Here is a 24,732-nt window from a genome sequence, read left to right as displayed (position 1 = left end):
AGGTTAGCATGGTACCTCAGAAAGGAGAGGCAAAGATATAAAAAATGAATATTAGAAGATAGAGAGAACAGAGAGAACAGCACCAGCCCGGGGTAGCTGTAGCGCTTCCTCCTTCCTGTATCGCTCGCACGCGCATGCGCAGTAGAGTGAAAAGCTGAGCTTTAACAGAGAAGTCGGCTTTTCACTCTACTGTGCATGCGCCTATTATGTTAGTCACAGCAAAACGAAGCCGGAAGGAGGAAGCGCTCGCTCCAGGTACCCCGGGCTGGTGCTGTTTTCTCCTAACAGGGGCACCAGCCCCGCGTACGAGGTAAGCGATTAAAGTCACTTGGGGGTGCTTAACATTTTAGCACCCCCAAGTGACTTAGCCTTTCCTTCTCCTTTAAGCAGCTTTAATAAACATGTCACTCATTAAACTTTCCTGTCCATTCTGAAGAACTGCAAAATACATTATGGGAATTTGTTGGTATGTTCCAATTCAACCTATAGCAAATTGGTCCCTACTTTAAAAAAAAATTGAAATGTAATGGGTAAACACTGAAGCAGTTTGTTAATATTCATTGCTGGGAATTAAACTTGTATTTGTTTGCTAATCCGACATATAAAGGAACAATGAAATGCTAAAGCTTTTACTATGTAAATTAGTGACAGGGAATAATGAATGCATATTCTTCATATGTCTAAATATTTGCATTTTGTCAGCTCTAGAAAGATATATAAACATGTGAAAGACAATCCACTGAGCTTATTTACAGAAGGTTTCCAGTTTTTATTGATTGGCAGGTTATTTTTATTTAAATTCTATACTTATATAGTCCCAACATATTTCATTGCTTGGAACTTTTATGGTATTATTTATTTTTACATTTACTTTAGAAACTTTTCTTTTAATTTTTTAATTTTTTTCAGGGCCTTAATTACCACAGAGGCACCTGAGGGCCTATACCTAAGGTGGTAGCTTTAGGGGAGCGGCTGTTGAATGCCTATATGGGTGGTGCCAGTCACTTGCCCCTAAATCCAGCCAGAGGTGATGGGGTGCTGCATCACTAGAGCAGAGAGCACAATTGTGCACTTGGTACTAGAATAGCCAGATTTTTGGTTTAATAACCAAAGTTTCAGCTCTTAAAGTCACCAGCAGGGGCTTTTTGCCACCCCTGGAAATGTTTGGGAATTCTTAGCTTGCCTCATGGTGTCAGTGCCCCTAAATCCAGCAGTAGAGCTGAGGGAAACAGGGGGTACCCTTCACTTCCAGCTGGTGCATATACAAATGGGTGATTAGAGAGCAAAAGCAATAATACAGCCCTAGCTCTTTTATAATGTGTAGAGCAGTGATCGACTGGTCAACTAAAATGGGGATTAGGAAACAAAAATGTTTTAATAATTAAAATTTAATTAACAATAAAGATGATAATGAGACATTCTGACATAGCCCACTTAAACTGATACTGAAAGGATCTTTATTTGAAAATAAAGGACACTTGAGATTTTTTGGGACAATAGCATTGAAAACAATACCCCACCCCTTTTTCACATTATTTTAGCCTGTGTAAATAAATCTTCATAAACACTATATGAACTGCCAAAAATGTTCTGCCTCTGAATTGTGGAAACAACCCCACTTTATGTTGCCAAAATTATTATTCAACCCCTCCCTCAACTAGTTCCATTGGGAACTGTTAGAAATCCCTGATTTCCAAAGTGGGTGCAGAGATTCAAGTCCCGTACTCCATTGCTTAACAGTTGAATAAGGTGAAAACCCAATATTCATAATAAAATTTAAGTTAACGTTCAGTATAGAATGTCCAATTCCTAGTAACTTTGAAATGGATCTTCATTATTTATTTTGTATTGTCTTTTATTAATTATTTGCCTTCCTCTTCTACATTTTTCTAGCTTTCAAATTGGGGTCACTGAGCCCAGCAGCTAAAACTATTGCTCTGTGAGCCTACAGTGTTCTTTTTATTGTACTTTTTATTCTTTATCTTTCTATTCAGACCCCATCCTATTAATATTCCAGTCTCTCATTCAGGGTAAATAAGGTAAATAATAAATAATAGATCCTATACCTGTATATAAATCAACTTCTACAGGGGGTTTTCATTGTGTGCATGTGATTACTGTATATAATGTAGGGTAATGTTTCTTAGCAACTCTTACATTGTTTTCTTTTTTTAATTGTTCATTGTTTTTTTAATTATTTGTTTTTTTCTGACTCTTTTCAGTTTTCAGTTAGGGTCACTAACCTCAGCAGCCAAAAATATATTGCTTTGAAAGGCTACCTTTTTATTGTCATTTTTACTTTTTATTGCTTCTCTTTCTATTTAGGCCTCTCGTGTTCATGCTTCAGTCTCTGGTTGCCTGTCTGCTGGAGTAATTTGAACTGTAGTGACCATAAAGCAGCTAAAACTCCAAACTGGAACATCTCCAAATATTACGATGCAGCCCAATTAAGACAAACCTTACCATGGATCCAACCATTGCCTCCCACAAGGTGGGCAAAAATAGAAAACTCTTACAGCCACCCCTATCATATTAGCAGTCTTTTATTTACTGAAAAAGGTAAAACCCCACTATCTGATGCCGCACCTACCCCAATAAAATTCACTGTTACAACTTGGAACAGATGTAAACAGAAATACAAAATATGTGGACCATCCTCCCCCCTCACCCCTTTATTGGGAAACCCTGAGTTCTCACTGGGGCTACTTTGGAATCATAAAATGACCTGGGCACTGATCAATATGACTAAGATACACAACTTCCTAGACCCAAGGAACCACAAGTCCTACTCCTATATAAGACTCAAAGAGAAATATAAGTGGGCTAAATATAAGTCTATGGAATATCTGCAAGTCCAACACTTTATAATTTAGAAAGTGGACACAGCCTCAGCCAACCCTCTGACTCGGTAAGAAAAAAATCTGAGTTCTCCATTTCCTTACACAGGTTTAATCTCTCATCTTTAAAACTGATGGTAACCCTACCTGAAGTCCCCTTTCCCAAACATAGCTACATGTGGTATTGGGAGGAGGTCCTCGGGGAAGAGATCACTGACTCAACTTGGTCAAAAATCTGTTGTAATGCTAATCGCATAGTTACCTGTGCACAGCAAAAAGAAAGTGTTTATAAGGTAATAATGAGATGGTATATGACACCAGACAGGCTATCAAAAATATACCCCAAAAGGTACCAAGAGGTACCCTGAGCCATATATTATGGCAATGCCCTTGGCTAACGAACTATTGGATAGAGGTGAGCAACCTTATCTACTCGGTACTTGCAATACCACTCAATATTATATTACCACATCTCCTACTGGAACAACCCGTAGTGAAACTTAACGCCCAGTTTAGAAATTAATAAACCATATCACAACAGTGGCACGACTAGTGCTCACTTCCGAATGGAAGTCACAAACAATCCCCAGTATATCCGAGGTCATAACAAGAGTGGAAAATAATAAACAATTTGAAACTATGACAGTTTACATAACAAACAATGCACAATCAGATTCCAACGTATGGTCACCATGGGAGGCCTATTTTGCACTAAACCCGCAGGAGAGCTCAGAAATCACTATAAATACCATAAATGATGGAATTTGAAAACCATACATTAGCAATAGACCACACAGAGGTTGTAGAACTACGAAATATGTTACACAATAATGTCTGGATTTCATTACTCACTGTTCTATTGGTTTTGCATCTGTTCATACCATGTTTTTCTCACTTATACGCTAAAGAAAAATGTCAATTAATCAACTGTCAAAATACTTTGATGTGCAATGTTTCACATGTACTGTGTGATAACCTTTCAAACTTAGCAAATATAAAAATTTGAGTTACAAAAAAAACTCCAAACTGAAGAGCTGCTGAATAAAAAGCTAAATAATTCAAAAACCACAATTAACAAAAAATGATGACCAGATGTAAATTATCTCAGAATATTAATCAATACATCATACTAGAAGTTAATTTTAAGGTGAGCGACCCATTTAACAATAGATTTTGACAGTTAAAAGTTTATTCTCTATGCTGGAACGCTTATTACCAGCACAGAGTGTAACTGACCAAATCCTTTCTTCTTGCGTTTTGCATCAAGAAAAAAAAAAAAACACAAGAAAGCTTAACTATTAGCTTCCCTGCAAATTAGATCAATGTTCCTACTCTGAAGTGACTAAGCTGACATCTCTCTTTTCTCATTGGCTGCTGTACATTCACTTCAGTGTAGGAAATTCTATCTACACATTGGGGAATTTCATCCAATCCACAATGCAGGCCATATGGGGAGGAGTGCAAAGAAGGAGAAAATGGAACATTTGGGTAGATTTCCACAGGGGGCAGGGAGTGATTGACCTATGGAAGAAGAAGGGAGAAGAAGCAGAGTATGGCCATTCCACAAAAAAAAATACAAGAGAGATTGTCATGTAGAAAGGGGGCAGTAATGACAGATAGCAGATAGGCATATGGGGAAAAGGGCAAATTAAAAAATATTAGCATGGTACCTCAGAAAGGAGAGGCAGAGAAATACAAAAAATGAATATTAGAAGATAGAGAAGATTAAAATATAATTGCAATGATGATGAACCATTAATATTCAGTGGGAAACAACACAGCAACTCTGTGACAGATTGGATATCAGTATGTGCAGATGTGCAGTCTACCATCAACCAGTTCCTTATTCTGTTTCTATGTTACCAATTCTTGTCAGACTCTGTATCACTGTGGGATCCTGGAATGCTGCTAAACCATTTCACACAGTAATAATGAGCAGTGTCTGCTGTCTCTGCCTTCTTAATGATAAACTGATACTCAGTGGCTGCAGTGTTAATGGTGGCAGTATAACGGTCAGTAGATATCCCTGGGCCATATCTAGGAGAGGTGAATGAATGGTGATGATATATAATCAGCTGTGGGGCATTCCCTGGTATCTGCTTTAGAAGGTGCACCTGGCTACCATCCTTAGCTCCAACATTACAGCTGAAAGTTGCGCTCTCTCCCAGATTAACTGCATTATTTGATGGAGTCAGACTTACTGTCTGAGATTCTGCATCTGAAAAAATTGAAATTCCACATGAGGCACAAACAGATATACAGTTAAAAATACTGTATAGAGAGACTTCATTGCTACTTACATGAAATCCATAGCAATACACAATATGTAGCCAGGATTGGTATCATTGCTGGGATTTAAACTTGTTCTCCTGAAGTGAAGTATTTGTTTGCTAATCCGACATATAAAGGAACAAAGAAATGCTAAAGCTTTTACTATGTAAATTAGTAACAGGGAATAATGAATGCATATTCTAAATATTTGCATATTGTCAGCTCTAGAAAGATATATAAACATGTTAAGGACAATCCATTGAGCTTATTTACAGAAGGTTTCTAGTTTTAATTGATTGGCAGGTTATTTTTCAGTTATTATTTAAGGCTGAAAAACCCAACATACTGTTCTTCTGCTTCTTCTTCTTAGCGACCCCCATTTTCTCCTACAGTTTTAGGGGTACAACACCCAAACTCTCCACACTTCTTCGCCCTATAGCGGAGCAGGTTGCTTGTGCTTTTCTAAGTGATCCCGCCACCCCGTCTTTTTGTGGCGCCGCTCCGAACCCCCCAATTTTTCTATTGATTTTGAGAGGGAAGATTTTCAAACTGCTGCCACTCGTAGAGCTTTGAAGCTACACCCCCCAAACGTGAATAACATAATAATGGGGTCACTATGAATGAAAAAGCAACATTTGTTGGATGACCCTAAAGTGGGAGGGGCCAACAACAGCCAACAATTTTCACCCATAGACTTATGACTTATGGGAAAATTGAAACTGCTGCAAATCTTATAGCTTTGAGGCTACACTCCCTAAACTTGAATCACATAGTCATGGGTTCAGTCTGAATGAAAATATGATGATTGTTGGAAGCCTCAAAGTGGGCGGAGCTGTGAACAGTCATTCATATTTTACCTATTGACTTGGCAGAAATCCAACCTGCTGCCATTCTCACAGTAATAACACCGGGGTCCCCAAACTTTGCAGAGTTAGTCACCAGGTAACTGCGGTTCAAGGATAGAAAAAGTGGGCGGGTTCACCAACAGCCAATATGATTTTACCTATTGACTTGGCGGAAATTCAACCTGCTGCCATTCTCACAGTAATAACACCGGGGTCCCCAAACTTTGCAGAGTTAGTCACCAGGTAACTGCGGTTCAAGGATAGAAAAAGTGGGCGGGTTCACCAAGAGCCAATATGATTTTACCTATTGACTTTCAATGGGGAAATTCAATCTTCTGCCATTCTCACAGTATGAACACCAGGGTCCCCAAACTTTTCACAGTTTGTCACTAGGGGACTTCAGATTTAGTTTTGAAAAGTGGGCAGAGCCACCAACAGCCAATCAGTTTTCACATATTGCATTTTATTGGTTTGATGCCAGGGTTCCCAAGCTTTGCACAGTCAGTCACTGGGTGACTATGTACTCAAGGTTAGAAAAAGTGGGCAGGCCCGCCAATCACATTTCTTTCATTGTTTCCAGTAGGGAAATTTTAACTGCTGCCATTCTCACTTGTTTAATGTCAGGGTCCCCACACTTTTCCCAGTTTGTCACTGGATGACTATGTTCCAAATTTAGAAAAGTGGGCAGAGCCAACAACAGCCAATCAGATTTCACCTATAGATTTCATGTTTAAATTTAAACTGCTGCCATTCTTTAAATATTAATACTAAGGTCCCCAAACTTTGCAAAGCTAGTCAGCACGTAACTGCGGTTCAGAGTTAGAATAAGTGGGGGGAGCCACCAACAGCCAATCATAGTCCTTTCTTGAATTTAAAATGCTGCCTTTCTCACACAATTTTCAGGGTTCCCAAACTTTGCACAGTCAGTCACTGGCTGACTATGTATTCAGGGTTAGAACGAGTGGGTGGAGCCACCAACAGCCAATCCATTTCCAGCCATTAAATTTCATTGGTTTATATTTAAACTGATGCCATTATTTAAGTATTAATTCCACAGTTGTTAAACTTTCCAAAGTAAGTAACTGGGTATTTGCAGTTTAAAGTTAGAAACAGTGGGTGGAGCCACCAACAGCCAATCACATTTCACCTATTTACTTTCAATGGTGAAGTGTAAAACGCTGTCATTCTCACAATTTTAGTCCCCAAACTCTAAAAAAATTGGTTACCTGGGGACTCCTGTTCAAAAATAGGAAAAGTGGGTTGGGCCATTAACAGCCAATCAGATTTCATCTATTGAATTTTATTGGTTTAAATTTGACATGCTGCCATTCTTACACTATTTATGCCAGGTTGCCTACTGTTTGTCACTGGGTGACTTCAACTCCACCAATCACAATTGAAGTCCCACAATCCATTGATTAAGAGTGGAACAAGGTGAAAACCCCAATATTCATAATACAATTTAAGTTAACTTTTAGTATGTTATAGAATGTTCAGTTCCTAGCAACTTTGCAATGGATCTTCATTACTTCATTATTTATTTTGTATTATTTTGTTTTAATTATTTGCCTTCCTCTTCTACATTTTTCTGGCTTTCATATTGGGGTCACTAAGCCCAGCAGCTAAAGCCAGAGACAGCCCTAGTTGGCCAGGTGCCCTAAGCGACCCGGCCACCCACCTCGCCCCCACCACTCCCCCCCCCCATGCACGTGCACGCGTGCACACGCGGGGACACCTTAGATGAGGGAATGCAGATGCCGTGCTGGGGGTGGCAGCAGAGGTACCTGCCTAGCACCCCCTCATCATTGCACCTTAGGCAGGTGCCTCTTCTGCCTACCCCTAGTTTTGTCCCTGGCTCAAACTATTGCTCTGTGAGCCTACAATGTTATTATTATCGTTACTTTTTATTCTTTATCTTTCTATTCAGATGCCGTCCTATTCATATTCCAGTCTCTCATTCAGGGTAAATAAGGCAAATAATAGATAATAGATCCTATACCTGTATATAAATCATCTTCTACAGCGGGTTTTCATTGTGTGCATGTGATTGTTGTATAGAATGTAGGGTAATGTTTCTAAGCAACTTTTACATTGTTTTCTTTGTTTATTGTTTATTAATTATTTGCTTTTTTCTGACAGTTTTCAGTTAGGGTCACTGACCTCAGCAGCCAAAAATATATTGCTTTGTAAGGCTACCTTTTTATGGTTATTTTTACTTTTTATTGTTTCTCTTTCTGTTTAGGCCTCTCCTGGTAATTCTTCAGTCTCTGGTTGACTGTCTGCTGGGGTAATTTGAACTGCAGTGACCATATAGCAGTTAAGGGCTCTGGTACACGGGGAGATTAGTCGCCCGCGGCAAAACTCCCTGCTCGCGGGCGACTAATCTCCCCGAGTTGCCTTCCCTCTGCCATCCCACCGGCGAACATGTAACTCGCCGGCGGGGTGGCAGACGCGGCGGCGCGATTTCGGGAAATCGCCGAAAAAGACTCGCGAGTCTTTTTCGGCGATTTGCGCGAAATCGCGCCGCCGCGTCTGCCATCCCGCCGGCGACTTACATATTCGCCGGTGGGATGGCAGAGGGAAGGCAACTCGGGGAGATTAGTCGCCCGCGAGCAGGGAGTTTTGCCGCGGGCGACTAATCTCCCCGTGTACCAGAGCCCTAAAACTCCAAACTGTAGAGCTGCTGAATAAAAAGCTAAATATTTAAAAAAAAAATGAAAATGAAGACCAACCGTAAATTTTAAATCGATACATCATACTAGAAGTTAATTTTAAGGTGAGCAACCCACTTAACAATGAATTTTGACAGTTTATTTTCTATGCTTGAACGCTTATTATCAGCACAGATTAATTGACCAAATCCTTTCTCTCTTGCGTTTTGCATCAAGGCGTAAAGTTGGCCAAACACAGGCAGATTTCAGCTGCCGATTTGGATGCACTGTCAGAGGTGGCACCAATTTTGTTAAAAATGCATGTGCACCAAACTATACAAGGACCTTGCAATATATCCAACATCCTCTTTCCCGCCCTCTCAGTGAGCTTAACTATTAGCTTCCCTGCAAATTAGATCAATGTTCCTACTCTGAAGTGACTAAACTGAGAACTCTATTCTTTTGGTGCTGTACATCCACTTCAGTGTAGGAACTTCTATCTACACATTGGGGAATTTAGTTCAATCCACTATGCAGGCCATATGGGGAGGAGTGCAAAGAAGGAAAGAATGGAACATTTGGGGAGATTTCCATAGGGGGCAGGGAGAGATAAGGAGTGATGTGGAAGAAGAAGGGAGAAGAAGCAGAGTATGGCATATTCCACAAAAAAATCACAAGAGAGATTGTCATGTAGAAAGGGGGCAGTAATGAGAGAATAGCAGATAGGCACATGGGGAAAAGGGGAAATTAGAAAACACACATAGGGAGATTGGTGAAAGGAAGAATGCTATATAAAGAAAAAAGGTTAGCATGGTACCTCAGAAAGGAGAGGCAGAGAAATAAGAAAACTAAATATTAGAAGATAGAGAAGATTAAAATATAATTACATTTTAAAAAAATACAATGAATAAGAAAGGAGGAGCAGTAAAAAATGATGATGTACTATAGACTTAAGACATTTTAAGGTATATCAGGTATATCACCATGTGCAGGTTCTTTTGTTGGGAACACAATATACCTGGTGCAGGCCCAGTGAATAGTGTTTGAATGCTTTAAGCAGCTTTAATAAACATGTCACTCACTTTCCTGTCCATTCTGAAGAATTGCAAAATAAATTGTGGGAAATAGTTGGTATGTTCCAGTTCAACCTATAGCAAATTGGTCTCTATTTTTAAAAAAATTGAAAGGTAACGGGTTCACAATGAAGCAGTTTGGTAATATTCAGTAGGAAACACATCAACTCTGTGACAGATTGGATATCAGTATGTGCAGATGTGCAGTCTACCATCAACCAGTTCCTCATTCTGTTTCTTTGTCATCAATTCTTGTCAGACTCTGTATCACTGTGGGATCCTGTTATGCTGCCAAACCATTTCACACAGTAATGCCTTCACACAGTGGCTGCACTGTTAATGGTGGCAGTATAACGGTCAGTAGATATCCCTGGGCCATATCTAGGAGAGGTGAATGAATGGTGATGATATATAATCAGCTGTGGGGCATTTCCTGGTATCTGCTTTAGAAGGAACACCCAGTCACCATCCTTAGCTCCAACATTACAGCTGAAAGTTGCGCTCTCTCCCAGATTAACTGCATTATTTGATGGAGTCAGACGTAATGTTTGAGATTCTGCATCTGAAAAAATTGAAATTCAACTTGAGGCACAAACAGATATACCGTTAAAAAATGCTTTACAGAGAGACTTTATTGCTACTTACATGAAATCCATACCAATACCCAATATGTAGCCAGGATTGGTATCATTGCTGGGATTTAAACTTGTTCTCCTGAAGTGAAGTATTTGTTTGCTAATCCGACATATAAAGGAACAAAGAAATGCTAAAGGTTTTACTATGTAAATTAGTAACAGGGAATAATGAATGCATATTCTTCATAGGTCTAAATATTTGCATATTGTCAGCTCTGGAAAGATATATAAACATGTGATGGACAATCCATTGAGCTTATTTACAGGTTTCCAGGTTATTTTAAAGTTATTTTTATTTTAATTCTTTACTTATGTAGTCCCAACATATTCCACTGCATGGAACTGTTACAGAATTATTTATTTTTACATTTACTTCAGAAACTTTACTTTTAATTTTTTCAGGGCCATAATTACCACAGAGGCACCTGAGGGCATATACCTAGGGTGGCAGCTTTAGGGGGCAGCTGTTGAATGCCTATATGGGGGTGCTGCATCACTTGAGCAGAGAGCACAATTGTGCCCTTGGTACTGGAATAGCCAGATTTTCGGTTTAACAACCAAAGTTTCAGCTCTTAAAATTACCAGCAGTGGCTTTTTGCCACCCCTGGAAACATTTGGGAACTCTTGCCTCATGGTATAAATGCCCCTAAATCCACCAGTAGAGCTGAGGGAAACAGGGTTTAAACCTCTCTTCCAGCTGGTGCATATACAAAGGGGTGATTAGAGAGCAAAAGGAATAATACAGTTCTAGCTCTTTTATAATGTGTAGAGCAGTGATCGACTGGTGAACTGAAATGAGGATTAGGAATTAAAAATGTTTTAATAATTAAATAAATAAATAAATTTAAACAATAAAGATGATAATGAGACATTCTGGCATAGCCCACTTAAACTGATACTGAGAGGATCTTTATTTGAAAATAAAGGAAACTTGACATTTTTTGGCACAATAGCATTGAAAACAATACCCTACTCTCTTTTTTCACATCAGTTCAGCCTATGTAAAGAAAACTTCATAAACACTATATGAACTGCCAAAAATGTTCTGCCTCTGACTTGTATGAAACATTTCCCAACCCCACTTTAGGCTGCCAGAATTATTACACCACTCTTTTAACTTGTTCCATTGTGAACTGATGGATTGTGGGACTTGAAGTCCCTCTGATTTCAATAGTGGGTGCAGAGATTCAAGTCCCACAATCCATTGCTTAACAGGGGAACAAGGTGAAAATCCCAATATTTATAATAAAATTTAAGCTAACTTTCAGTATGTTATAGAATGTCCAATTCCTAGCAACTTTGCAATGGATCTTCATTATTTATTTTGTTGTTGTTTTTTTTTAATTATTTGCCTTCCTCTTCTACATTTTTCTAGCTTTCAAATTGGGGTCACTGAGCCCAGCAGCTAAAAAAACTATTGCTCTGTGATTCTACAATGTTATTATTATTGTTACTTTTTATACTTTATCTTTCTATTCAGACCCCGTCCTATTCATATTCCAGTCTCTCATTCAGGGAAAATAAGGTAAATAATAGATAATGGATTCTATACCTGTATATAAATCATCTTCTACAGCGGGTTTTCATTGTGTGCATGTGATTTGTATAGAATGTAGGGTAATGTTTCTTAGCAACTTTTAAATTGTTTTCTTTTTTAATTGTTTATTGTTTTTTTATTATTTTAATTATATTGCCAGTTTTCAGTTAGGGCCCCTGACCTCACATACTTTTGTATTGTTATTTTTACTTTTTATTGCTTCTATTTCTATTTAGGCCTCTCCTGTTCATGTGCCAGTCTCTGGTTGCCTGCCTGCTGGGGTAATTTGAATTGTAGTGACCATAAGAGTGACTGGAGAGCTGCTGAATAAAAAGCTAAATAATTCAAAAACCACAAATAACAGAAAATGAAGACCAAAAGTAAATTGTCTCAGAATATTATTCGATACATCATACTAGAAATTAATTTTAAGGTGAGCAACCCGTTTAACAATAGATTTTGACAACTTATTTTTTATGCTAAAACGCTTATTACCAGCACAGAGTGTGATCAAATCTTTTCTCACTTTTTGTGGTTTGCATCATGTAGTAAAGGTGGCCAAACACAGGCAGATTTCAGTTGCCGATTCAGGTCCTTAATACCGACTCAGCAGCGTATCTGCCTGTGTATGGAGTCCTCCCACAGACTACCCCGACTGATATCTGGCCAAAAATGTGCCAGATGTCGCTTGGACAATCTTTTTTCATTGGATCGGGTACTGTATCAGATCATTGGGACCCTAGAACCAAATGATCGCATTAGCTTTATATCGCCTACACAAAGTGGGCATACCGGGGGAATAGATTTGCTCATTTGGTGAGGTCCCCAAACAAGCAAATCTTACCGTGTATGGCCACCTTAAGGATTCAAATAGGTGATAGCAGTGTTATCACCCCAGTAAACTCAAGCAGAATAGGTAAGAGCTTTGGATGCACTGTCAGAGATGGCACCAATTTTGTTAAAAATTAATGTGAACCAAACTATACAAGGACCTTGCAATATATCCAGCCTCTGCAATCTACAGTCTCCTTTAACATGTCACAAGCAATCAAAATTACCCAACATCCTCTTCCCACACTCTCAGTGAGCTTAACTATTAGCTTCCCTGCAAATTAGATCAATGTTTCTACCCTGAGGTGACTAAGCTGAGAACTCTATTTCCTCACTGGCTGCTGTACATCCACTTTAGTGTAGGAACTTCTATCTACACAGTGGGGAATTTAGTCCAATCCACAATGCATGCCATATGGAGAGGAGTGCAAAGAAGGAGAGAATGGAACATTTGGGGAGATTTCCATAGGGCGCAGAGAGAAATAAGGAGTGATTGACATATGGAAGAAGAAGCAGAGTATGGCACATGTGACAAAAAAAACACCAGAGAGATTGTCATGTAAAAAGGGGGCAGTAATGAAAGAATAGCAGATAGGCACATGGGGAAAAGGGGAAATAGAGATTGGTGAAAGGAAGAATGGAATATAAAGAAAAAAGGTTAGCGTGGTATCTCAGAAAGGAGAGGCAGAGAAATAAGAAAAGTGAATGTTAGAAGATAGAGAAGATTAAAATATAATTACATTTAAAAAAATACAGTAAATAAGAAAGAAGGAAGTGTAGAAAATGATGATGTACCATAAACATAAGACGTTTTAAGGTATATCGGGTATATCACCATGTGCAGGTTCTTGTTAGGGACCCGGTGTATCTGGTACAGGCCCAGCTCTGTGAATAGAGTTTGAATGCTTTAAGTAGCTTTGATTAACATGTCACTCATTAAACTCTCCTGTGCATTCTAAAGAATTGCAAAATACATTGTGGAAATTAGTTGGTATGTTCCAGTTCAACCTATAGGAAATCCATCCCTAATTTTAAAAAAAATTGAAATGTAACGGGTTTACACTGAAGCAGTTTGGTAATATTCAATGAGAAACAACACAGCAACTCTGTGACAGATTGGATATCAGTATGTGCAGATGTGCAGTCTACCATCAACCAGTTCTTTATTCTGTTAGAAATGTTTTTTGTCACCAGTTATTGTCAGACTCTGTATCACTGTGGGATGCTGCTATGCTGCCAAACCATTTCACACAGTAATAATGAGCAGTGTCTGCTGTCTCTGCCTTCTTAATGATAAACTGATACTCGGTGGCTGCACTGTTAATGGTGGAAGTATAACGGTCAGTAGATATCCCTGGGCCATATCTAGGAGAGGTGAAGGAATGGTGATGATATATAATCAGCTGTGGAGCATTCCCTGGTATCTGCTTTAGAAGCAATGCCCAGTCACCATCCTTAGCTCCAACATTACAGCTGAAAGTTGCGCGCTCTCCCAGATTAACTGCATTATTTGATGGAGTCAGACTTAATGTCTGAGAGTCTGTATCTGAAAAAAAATGAATTCAACATGAGGAACAGTTCAACAATTCAACAGATAATACAGTTAAAAAATACTACATAGAGAGATTTTATTGCTACTTACATGAGATCCATAGCAATACACAATAAGTAGCCAGGATTGGTATCATTGCTGGGATTTAAACTTGTTCTCCTGAAGTGAAGTATTTGTTTGCTAATCCGACATATAAAGGAACAAAGAAATGCTAAAGCTTTTACTATGTAAATTAGTGACAGGGAATAAAGAATGCATATTCTTCATATGTCTGCATATTTGCATATTGTCAGCTCTAGAAAGATATATAAACATGTGAAGGACAATCCATTGAGCTTATTTACAGAAGGTTTCCAGTTTTAATTGATTAGCAGGTTTATTTTTTTAAGTTAATTTTATTTTAATTCATTACTTATATAGTCCCAACATATTCCATTGCATGGAACTGTTACAGTATTTTTTATTTTTACATTTACTTCAGAAACTTTACTTTTATTTTTTTTCAGGGCCATAATTACCACAGAGGCAACTGAGGGCCTATACCTAGGGTGGCAGCTTTAGGGGGTGGCTGTTGAATGCCTATATGGGTGGTGCCGGCCACTTGCCCCTAAATCCAGCCAGAGGTGATGGGGTGCTGCATCACTAGAGCAGAGAGCACAATTGTGCCCTTGGTACTAGAATAGCCAGTTTTTCGGTTAAAAACCAAAGTTTCGGCTCTTAAAGTTACCAGCAGTGGATTTTTGTCATCCCTGATTGGGAATTCTTAGCTTGCCTCATGGTGTCAGTGCCCCTAAGAGCTGATAAAAACAGGGGGTACTGCTCTCTTCCAGCTGGTGCATATACAAAGGAGGAAATAATACATATATTATTCTAGCTCTTTTATAATGTGAATACTGTGGGCTTAAAAGGAAACTATACCCCTAATATATCAGCCTAAATTTTCAGCACCTAAAATGTGCTGAAAAAGTCACCCTCGGCTTATACTCGAGTCGGGTGCCATGGGTCCCTCCAGACTAGCACCCTCCAGACTAGCACCCTTGAAGAGAGCTACTTACATGTTTCTTTTGACACTGCTTCCATAAAGTTTTTTCTCATGATTAATTGTGGTAGATGTACACTGAATGTAGAAAGTCCCAGAGGCATGAGAGAATTAGGAAGAATGGTCTCATGGGTGAACTGAAATGGATAGGCATTAAGACAGCTAGGAAGAAAGCACAGAGACCAAAGAGGTTGTTCGCCTTTTAGTTAACTTTTAGAATGTCCTAGTTCTTTCAACTTTGCAATTGGTCTTCATTATTTATTTTGTATAGTTTTCACATAATTTGCCTTTCTCTTCCACATTTGTCCAGCTTTCAAATGGGGGTCACTGGAACTAGGAGCCAAAACATATTTCTCTGCAAAGCTACAATTATAGTATTATTGCTAATTTTTATTACTCATCTGTCTATTCAGTCCCTATCCTCTTCATATTCCAGTATCATTCAAACCCCTGCTGAAATTCCAAACTGAAAAGCTGCTGAAAAAAAGCTAAATAAGTGTAAAGTGTCTCAGAATATCAATGTCTATGTCATACTAAAAGTTAAAAGTTAAAGGGGAGCATGCCAATTACATGTAAAGAAAATTTCTTGTGATTGGATGTTGGTGAATGTATTACCAATCAGTTGAACTGAAGAATCTGCTGGGATGAGTGGTAAAACATTTTCAAGAAAACTCAGAAAGTTCACTTTCTTTAGACTTATTTCTACTAAATGCTGGATTTTAAGGTCTTCCTTTTACCCTTGTATTAGAGTCCCGTGCGGAACCAATTTGGGTACGCTACCTGACCAGCAACTGCCTTATCAGCACAGCTCTGCAACCCACTGACCACCATTACAGGAACAGGAAGTGCTGTTGCTGCAAACCAGAAGGGTGGGCAAAGGTACAAAAAATGTTAAAACTCCTATACCCGCATTTGAAAATACTACCGGAAGGTAACAGGCAGGGCTGCCATCGTGATGTTGGGGAGGATGCTGGGGGAGAGCTGGAGGATGCTGCCAGGGAGCTGCAGGATGCTGGGGAGTGGACCTGGAGGATGCTGGGTGGGACAACCCAGAAAATTTTGTTGTGATGGGCACCGTGATTTCTGATGGCGGCCCTGGTCACAGGGTACACCCTTTTTTGTGAGTAACCCACAGGCACTCATTGATACCCAAGCTGATGTGGAACTCTACCTTGTATTACATATCTCAACATCTATTTTATTCTTTTTGACCTTACAGCACCTTGATGAATGAAAAGGGGCAGCACATAATCTCTGCCTGCACAGCAAAAGCTTTTCTTAACAGTGTGCCTAATGTATCTACATGTTTATGTTTAGTCATATGTGTAGATGGAACCATGATTTCTTTTTAAAGCCAACCTCACCTGCTTCTCATCATTATTCTGGAATGATCTATTTTAGTACAGTGGTACTATTCTTGTAAGCATTTGTCTTTTGCATGATCTTTCAACAAGGCACACTTTTTAGGCTTTCGCAATAATTTACTTACAAGAACCGCCATTTTACCTTTCCTGGTTTGCTTTCTAATTTTACTTAATAGAAGAAGGTAGCTGCAACTATATAATATACACTATAAATTATCATATATAATAATTTATATATATAAGCATATATTATGTATAATCTTGTATATGTTAAAAAAGTATCCTAAATATCCCACTGTGTGGCCTCCTTTGGTACTAATGAAATCTTTAATATGAGCTTGAATATGTACAAAAACAAAAATTGGATATCATAATGGGTTCACTCATAAACGGTTTGTTATAATTCAGTGTGATATCAGTATACACAACTGGTACCACAGTGTAGATGTAGTTTATGCAGTCTGCCACAAGGCAGTTCCTTATTCTGTCAGCAAGTAATTTGTGTGACCAATTCTTGTCAGACTCTGTATCACTGTGGGATGCTGAAATGCTCCTAAACAACTTCACACAGTAATAATGAGCAGTGTCTGCTGTCTCTGCCTTCTTAATGATAAACTGATACTCAGTGGCTGCACTGTTAATGGTGGCAGTATAACGGTCAGTAGATATCCCTGGGCCATATCTAGGAGAGGTGAATGAATGGTGATGATATATAATCAGCTGTGGGGCATTCCCTGGTATCTGCTTTAGAAGGTACACCCAGTCAACATCCTTAGCTCCAACATTACAGCTGAAAGTTGCGCTCTCTCCCAGATTAACTGCATTATTTGATGGAGTCAGACTCAATGTTTGAGATTCTGCATCTGAAAGAATTGAAATACAACATGAGGCACAAACAGATATACAGTTAAAAAATTCTGTATAGAGAGACTTCACTGCTACTTACATGAAACACATAGCAATAAGCAACATGTAGCCAGGACTGGTATCATTGCTGGGATTTAAACTTGTTCTCCTGAAGTGAAGTATTTGCTTGCTAATCCGACATATAAAGGAACAAAGAAATGCTAACTTCTATATTTAACTATGCAAATTAGTGGGGGGAATAATGATCATGTAAACTTTATACATATAGGGGGGGAATTCACAAAAGTGGTGATATTGAGAAAAAATTAAAGTGGAGATAGATTTGTCGGATTTTCCACCGTATTCACAAACCTCTATCTCCACTTTTGTGAATTTGTCTTTTAAACTGACAGTTTTCAGATTTTGTCATTTTCCGTACATTTTTTTATGAATTTGCCTTTAGCTCTTAGTAAATCTGTCGGTGCCATCAAACCCAGTCCCACATCTACATGGGATAAGGATTTTACAAGCAGGATTTTGCATTTCATGTGTCATTTCACTTTAGGGGCATTTCCTGAGGGTAATTTTAGTTTGCCCAGGGAAACTATACATCATTTTTTTCAGGACAATCTGGGCTTTCTAATGTTTTCTATGTTTCTGTGTAATTCCACTTCTGTAACACGATTTAAGGGTCTGAATACCATCTTCCCTAGCCCCTACTCATTACTGGTCAGCAGCAACCCGGCCCACACACCAACATGCCCGGTGAATAGAGGTTTAACAGGACTAGGGCCCCCCGGGTCTTTATCCAGTGCCCTGATGGGCCAGTCCAACCCTGTACCCCAATATCCCAGTTTGGGTGCCAGTGTGTATGTACCACCAAGATGGCTGCTGGGAACAGGTGGGGACCAATGCTGTCAAGCAGCTCTGTAGTTCTGGACATGCTATGGGGGCACAGATAAATTGGGGCAAATGTCAGTGAAGTGATTAAAGAGGGGGCACTGCTGCTAAAACTAAAAATTTGCCTGGGAGGCTTTACTTTTCCTTTTAATAAAATGTTTACAATATATTCACACAAAATGTTATTATTGCCTCATTGATTAAGCTAAAACTAGCATAACAATGCAAATGTGAGGTAAAAACTTTTTAATCAGTGTTTTACTTGTTTGTAAAATGTTAATGAGGCTTTTTGCACCTATTGTTCTAGGGTGAGACAGAAACGTGTCCCCTAACAATAGTCTGCTAATCCCCATTAATATGTTAACGATCCCCCAATGGGGCCCCTACCTTAGGTGTGAATGGAGACTGGGTGAAACAAAACAAAGCAGCTTAGAATTGATCTATCAGAGTTACACTGAGCTTTACTCCATTTTGAAAATGTTGGGGGAAAAATGTTGGGAAAAAATGTCATTAAAATGTCATATAAATGTCGTTTAAACGACAAATTCACAAAAGTGTCTGTAAACTGTCTTTCCTTCACCAAGAACGGAAAAGTGGCGGTTGAGTCGGAATATAGGTGGATTTCTATTTGTGAATCTGGAGAAAGTGTTTTCCACCACCTTTACTCCAAAAAAGGGCTCTCTCCAATTTTTTCCCCCCCATAGAGTTATGTCTGCATATGGGAATTATGTATATATATATATATATATATATATATATATATATATATATATATATATATATACACACATATCCTAAGGGTGAGCTCTCAGTTCCTTATGTAATTATACAATGTTTTTCATGTTGAGGTTTCTGATGTTCATTGGTAAATAGGAAATGAAAATGAGCCAAACATTTTTTGTGTACAGATAATCGTAAATGTATTGTGACAAGGTTTTTGTGGTGGTTTTATTTATACTGGAAGAAGATAGTTCCACAGGCATGAGGGTTTAACAGATATAGTGATAATGATATGTATTAATCAGTTCTGAGCTGAACAAAGTATTGAAGACATACTGTAGGAGATATAAGCCTCTAATCTGACAGAACAATATAAAAATCTTTGTCAAAACAGTCAGTGGTATTATGTGATAATTTTATCTCTTTAAGAATGTCAAGAATATGCTTAAAGATAGACTAGTCAACAAAAAATTAGCAAGAAGTATGGAAGAGAACAATGGCTTCTGTCTTTTGCAGCAACTGCTGTATACTGGTGTCCTAAATAGAAGACAGGAACAACACAAGGGCTGAAATGAATGGACATATTAAGTGGTAAAGTTGAATTTGCAAAAGGCCCCCTATCAATACAAAGGGATTTCAGTGACTTAATAGGACATCATAAGCAGGTCCATCATAGGATAATTATATGTGTAATGAATTACAGTACATGAGGAACGCTGGCCTATATTGGGAGCTTTGTTAGAAAGATGATTTGGGAGTTAGTTCACTTTCTAGGCTTTCTTACGGCTGGGCCTAACAGCAGCCAATGATTCTGTGCTCTCTGTTTTTATGTACTAAATTCCTGTGACAACAACTTATAATTAAGAACAGAATCACAGAGTGTAAAAAGTATCTTGCAAGATGTCCTGGTTTAAACACATATATAAACAAACTTTTTTAACAAGGTATCACATGTATCATATAGTCAGGGTATTGTATAGCATTGTACAGGTATAGGACCCGTTATGCAGAATGCTTGGGACCAAGGGTAATCTGGATAAGGGGTCTTTCCGTAATTTGGATCTCCATACCTTAAGTCTACTAAAAAATCAATAAAACATTAATTAAACCCAATAGGATTGTTTTGCACCCAATAAGGATTATTTATATTTATACTGTTTTATTACTACAGAGAAAAAGGAAATCAGTTTTAAAATTCTGAATTATTTAATTAAAATGGAGTCTATGGGAGACGGGCATTCCGTAATTCGGAGCTTTCTGGATAACGGGTTTCCGGATAAGGGATCCCATACCTGTATTGCATAGTGAACTCCCTAGGCTGCTGCAGGTGTAGTGTGGCAAACAACCATGTTACATTATTGCGTGTATACACCTAATACAGCATACACTTTTAATAATACTTTTGCTAAAAATGAGCACAAAACAAATGACATGTTGAAAATGCATTCTGTCTTTTCTTTAAGTAAAGAACATATTTTGTTAATTTTTGACATTATATGGTACTTAATGAACATTTTTTTAAAGCCCTTCCTCTTTCCTTTATAAACATATTAATTTGTTCAGAGCTCCTTTATACTTTTGAATAACAAATCTCTTCTTGCTTAAAGCAAATTTGAGCATCTCATTATCAGAGAGGTTCTTAGTGGACTAGTTATTAATTAGTTTTATCAGCTTCTCTACTGCTGATAGGTAACAGGAAGTACTAACATGAAACCAGTTTTTTGTTTCTTATTTAGTGTCACAAAAACTATACATATTTCTTATTTAAACAATAGGCAAAAAGTTCTGCACAAGTCCAATTTATTGGGCTCATGTTGAAAAGGGGTGTATACTGTCTCTGTAGGGCAATAGCACAGGGGGAGATTAGTCACGGTTAAATTTTGGCTACTGCCATTGACTAATCTCCCTGAAATTCCCACCAGCAATAAAGTGAATCACTGGTGGGAAGGCATATGCTCGTGGGAAGGCATATGCGGTCTTTGAATGTTAGGGGTCTTACACATAGGGGCAAATTCATTAAAGTACGACAGGTCCGATTACAAAAAATTTGTATTTTTTCTAAAGTTTACAACTTTTGCGTATTTTCAGCGATATTTTCGTTACTTTTTCGTACTTTGCGGCAATTTGAGCGACAAAATTGTATTTGTCGCAATGAGTGCAAAACATTCCGATTCATTCAAGCTTCGATATTGTGACTTTCCTTGGGCCAGGTTGGAGCTGCAGAGTGCCATTGAGTCCTATGAGAGGCTTCCAAAATCATGCACTGAAGGTTCAAAGCCAGAAAGGTTTTCCCGCCGTTTACAATCGTTCAGATACGAAAACGTTGTCACTATTGGATCGCCATTCGCAAACGATTGCTTAAATATAAAAATTTCGGAACTTTCGGATCATGAGTATGAAATCTTTGTATTCAAACAAACTAACTTTTTGTGATTTTTGCAATCATCAGAAATTATCGGATTTTGTGATTCGGATTTGTACTTTAATGAATGTGCCCCATAGTGTAACATTTACAGTATGCAGGGTGCTCATTTTGCTGCTACCAGAGGCACATATTTTGTGCCTTTTTTCAGTTCCAGTTTTAGTGCTAAACCTAAATATTTCAAGAGGTACTGTATACCCATCTCATTATGCCAAAGGTCTGGGCCCCGTGTCTACTTTGGTTGCTTGTATACTTTATATTAATCATGTTTAAAGCTACAGTAGAAGATCCATTCAAGATTTTTTAGGGGACTAGAAGAAAAGCGGAAGTGTAAAATTAGGGAAATGCAATAAGTGTTATATATTGGTGGGATCTCAAAAGAAAGGTGTAATATGAGGGAAATTTTAAAATCAGGGTATTAATGTTGAGTGAATTTTTTCACCAGGCATGGATTTGTGGCAAAATTCTGCACTCTACCATTGGCCACTTACCGAGAAAGAATGCCCATTGACCAGTGATCCCCAACCCTTTGGATGTTGCTTCCAGTGGCTTCAAAGCAGGTAGTTATTTTTGAATTTCTGGCTTGGAGGCAAGTTTTGGTTGCATAAAAACCCAGTGTAAAGCCAAACAGAGCCTTCTGTAGGATGCCAGTCCACATAGGGAGCTACCAAATAGCCAATTGTAGCTCTTATTTTCACCCCCAGAAACTTTTTCCATGCTTGTGTTGCTCCCTAACACTTTTTCCATTTGAATGTGGCTCATGGGTATAAAAGGTTGGGGATCCCTGCCATTGACTAATGTATTTAGAAAAAAAAGTCACACGCAGAAATTAAAAAAAAATTATTTGTCACCTATAAAGTCGTCCTGTAGGAGTGAGAAAAAACACCCATTAACTTTAATGCATTTGGAGTGCAAAAAAAAAAATTGTGCATGTAATTGTAAGCTCTTTTGGGCAGGGCCCTCTTCACCTCTTGTATCGGTTATTGATTGCTTTATATGTTACTCAGTATGTCCAATGTATGAAACCCACTTATTGTACAGAGCTGCGGAATATGTTGGCGCTTTATAAATAAATCTTAATAATAATAATAATAATGTAAACCTGCTAAAAATGGTAAAAAGCATGGGAAAAAATTGTTGCCTATTGACTTCAATGCATTTTGTACAATTTTCCCAATTCCCAATATTCCCAATTTTTCAGTAAAGTGAAACGGGACACATTATCTCATCACTACAGGGTATGTAAAATTGAGGTTTCACTATATCTCCCAATTTTGAATGCTGTGAGTAATTCAACACAGCTTGAAAAGTCAATTTTTAATGATACACATCAGAAACAGACTCTGCCAACTCTGCAAGTCTCATCACGCAAGACTTGAACTGATGAGCGGAGACGGCATGACACTGGCCCGGTCTGGCCCGTCTGTCAAATTTTAAAAGTCAATCTGTCCCCTGAGCCAAAAAGTTTGCCCACCCCTGGTCTACACCCAGTTAACCCACATCAGAAGATTTTTTTTTACATATCTAAAGACAGGTACCTGCAGTCACCACACAACTAGCTGTTAAGTATAGTGTTATAAAATAAGTGATAGTTTTTATTGGCTATTTTTCCTGTTTTGCCTAACATTGCTACTATGCTTTGTAAATCACATTCTTGTTTTTTAACCTGAGTAAAAATAACTTAAAGCCATAGCAAAAATGGACGTAAATGCAAAATAGAATTTTCCCTTATTAAATTTTGTCGTAAATGCAAAATAGAATTTTCCCTTATTAAAGGAGACATATTGGATAAATAGGAAAAACCATAATTTTGTAGGCAATTATGAATAATATACGGTGCTAGTTTCACTTTGTGCTAAGTATTAATCTTTTCTTTAAAAATGGCCCCTTTATTGGAGCTTCCTATAGATCCTATCAGTTCTCTGTCTGTGTTTGAAATGAGGGGTGGTCGTGTCCTAACGGTCCCAGCCTGAAGCGCAGAAGGAGGGGGAGAGCCAATCACAGCCCTGCACTCACACAAGCAAAAACAGGCTTCTGTTCCCTATCAGGTCAGCCTAGCTGCTGATTGGTTCCTATCCTACAGTGCAGTGTACTGGGACCTCCCCTGCACATCCAGAGAATTCAGCCAGCAGGAAGTGGAACAGATGGGCGGGGCTAGTGGGGTTTTGGTGGAATTTCTCAATAAATCAGTCCGAAACACAACTTTTTTAAACACAATCCTTCTATATCTAGAGGAGTATAATTCGCTGGTACATTCATAATGTTGATAGGCTATGTCTCCTTTAAAGAGGACATATTGTGTGAAAATATGTGCTTTTAAATTGTACATATCTAAATATAGAAGGAATTTGCTTTAAAAAGTAGTAGTTTTGGACTGATTTATTGAATTTTTTTCCAAAAACCCCACTAGTTCCATGCATCTGTTCCACTCAGCACACTGCCCTGTGGCATAGGAACCAATCAGCAGCTAGGCTGACCTGAGCCTGTTTTTTCTTGTGTGACTACAGATTGGCTATATTATAGGCAGACAGGGGGTGTTCTTTTTCCCATAAAAATGATCAGTGCCCCAGAGGCCACCCCTAGATTTGAGAAATGTAACTTTTACTTGAAGCAGCATAGGTGGTTTTTCATGGTGAGGCATCAACATCCTATTGATATTTATGCCTTTAAGAGGGGCTTAGATGATTTCTTGAAAAAGCATAATATCCAAAGGCTATTGTGATATGGAAATCTACAATCAGTATTGATGTTGGTATATATACAGTAATTTAAGTATCTGAGTGTTTGGATAGGTCACTATAGGTTTGTGTGTGCTGGGTTAAACTTGATGGAGTCTGGTCTTTTTTCAACCCTATGTAACTATGTAACTATGAAACAGGAAGAGGGACCCGAGAGCATCTATCGCAGTGATCCCCAACCAGTGGCTCGTGAGTAACATGTTACTCACCAACCCCTTGGATGTTGCTCTCAGTGTCCCCAAACCAGGAAGTTATTTTTGAATTCCTGACTTGGTGGCAAGTTTTGGTTGAATAAAAACAAGATTTACTACCAAATAAAGCCTCCTGTAAGCTGATGCATAGAGGCTACATTATAGCCAATCTTAGCCCTAATTTGGCACCTCCATGAACTCTCATGGTGCTTGTGTTGCTCTCCAAGTCTTTTTACATTTGACTGTGGCTCACGAGTAAGAAAGTTTGGGGTCCCTGATC

General features: G+C 38.5%; 2 gene segments (V, D, J or C); both read right to left on the bottom strand.

Annotated features, from left to right (window-relative positions):
* Nucleotides 1-4,477: 4,477 nt before the first annotated feature.
* On the bottom strand, nt 4,478-5,225 carry LOC105945765. The segment is given in 2 exon segments: nt 4,478-5,055; nt 5,138-5,225. Coding segments are annotated over 2 exon segments (405 nt in total).
* An 11,737-nt stretch (nt 5,226-16,962) lies between these two features.
* On the bottom strand, nt 16,963-17,662 carry LOC108648378. The segment is given in 2 exon segments: nt 16,963-17,498; nt 17,582-17,662. Coding segments are annotated over 2 exon segments (582 nt in total).
* Between the last annotated feature and the right edge of the window lie 7,070 nt (nt 17,663-24,732).

Source organism: Xenopus tropicalis, chromosome 1, assembly GCF_000004195.4.
Source record: "Xenopus tropicalis strain Nigerian chromosome 1, UCB_Xtro_10.0, whole genome shotgun sequence".
Classification (NCBI taxonomy): domain Eukaryota; kingdom Metazoa; phylum Chordata; class Amphibia; order Anura; family Pipidae; genus Xenopus; species Xenopus tropicalis.
This window is presented reverse-complemented; position numbering and strand designations above follow the sequence as displayed.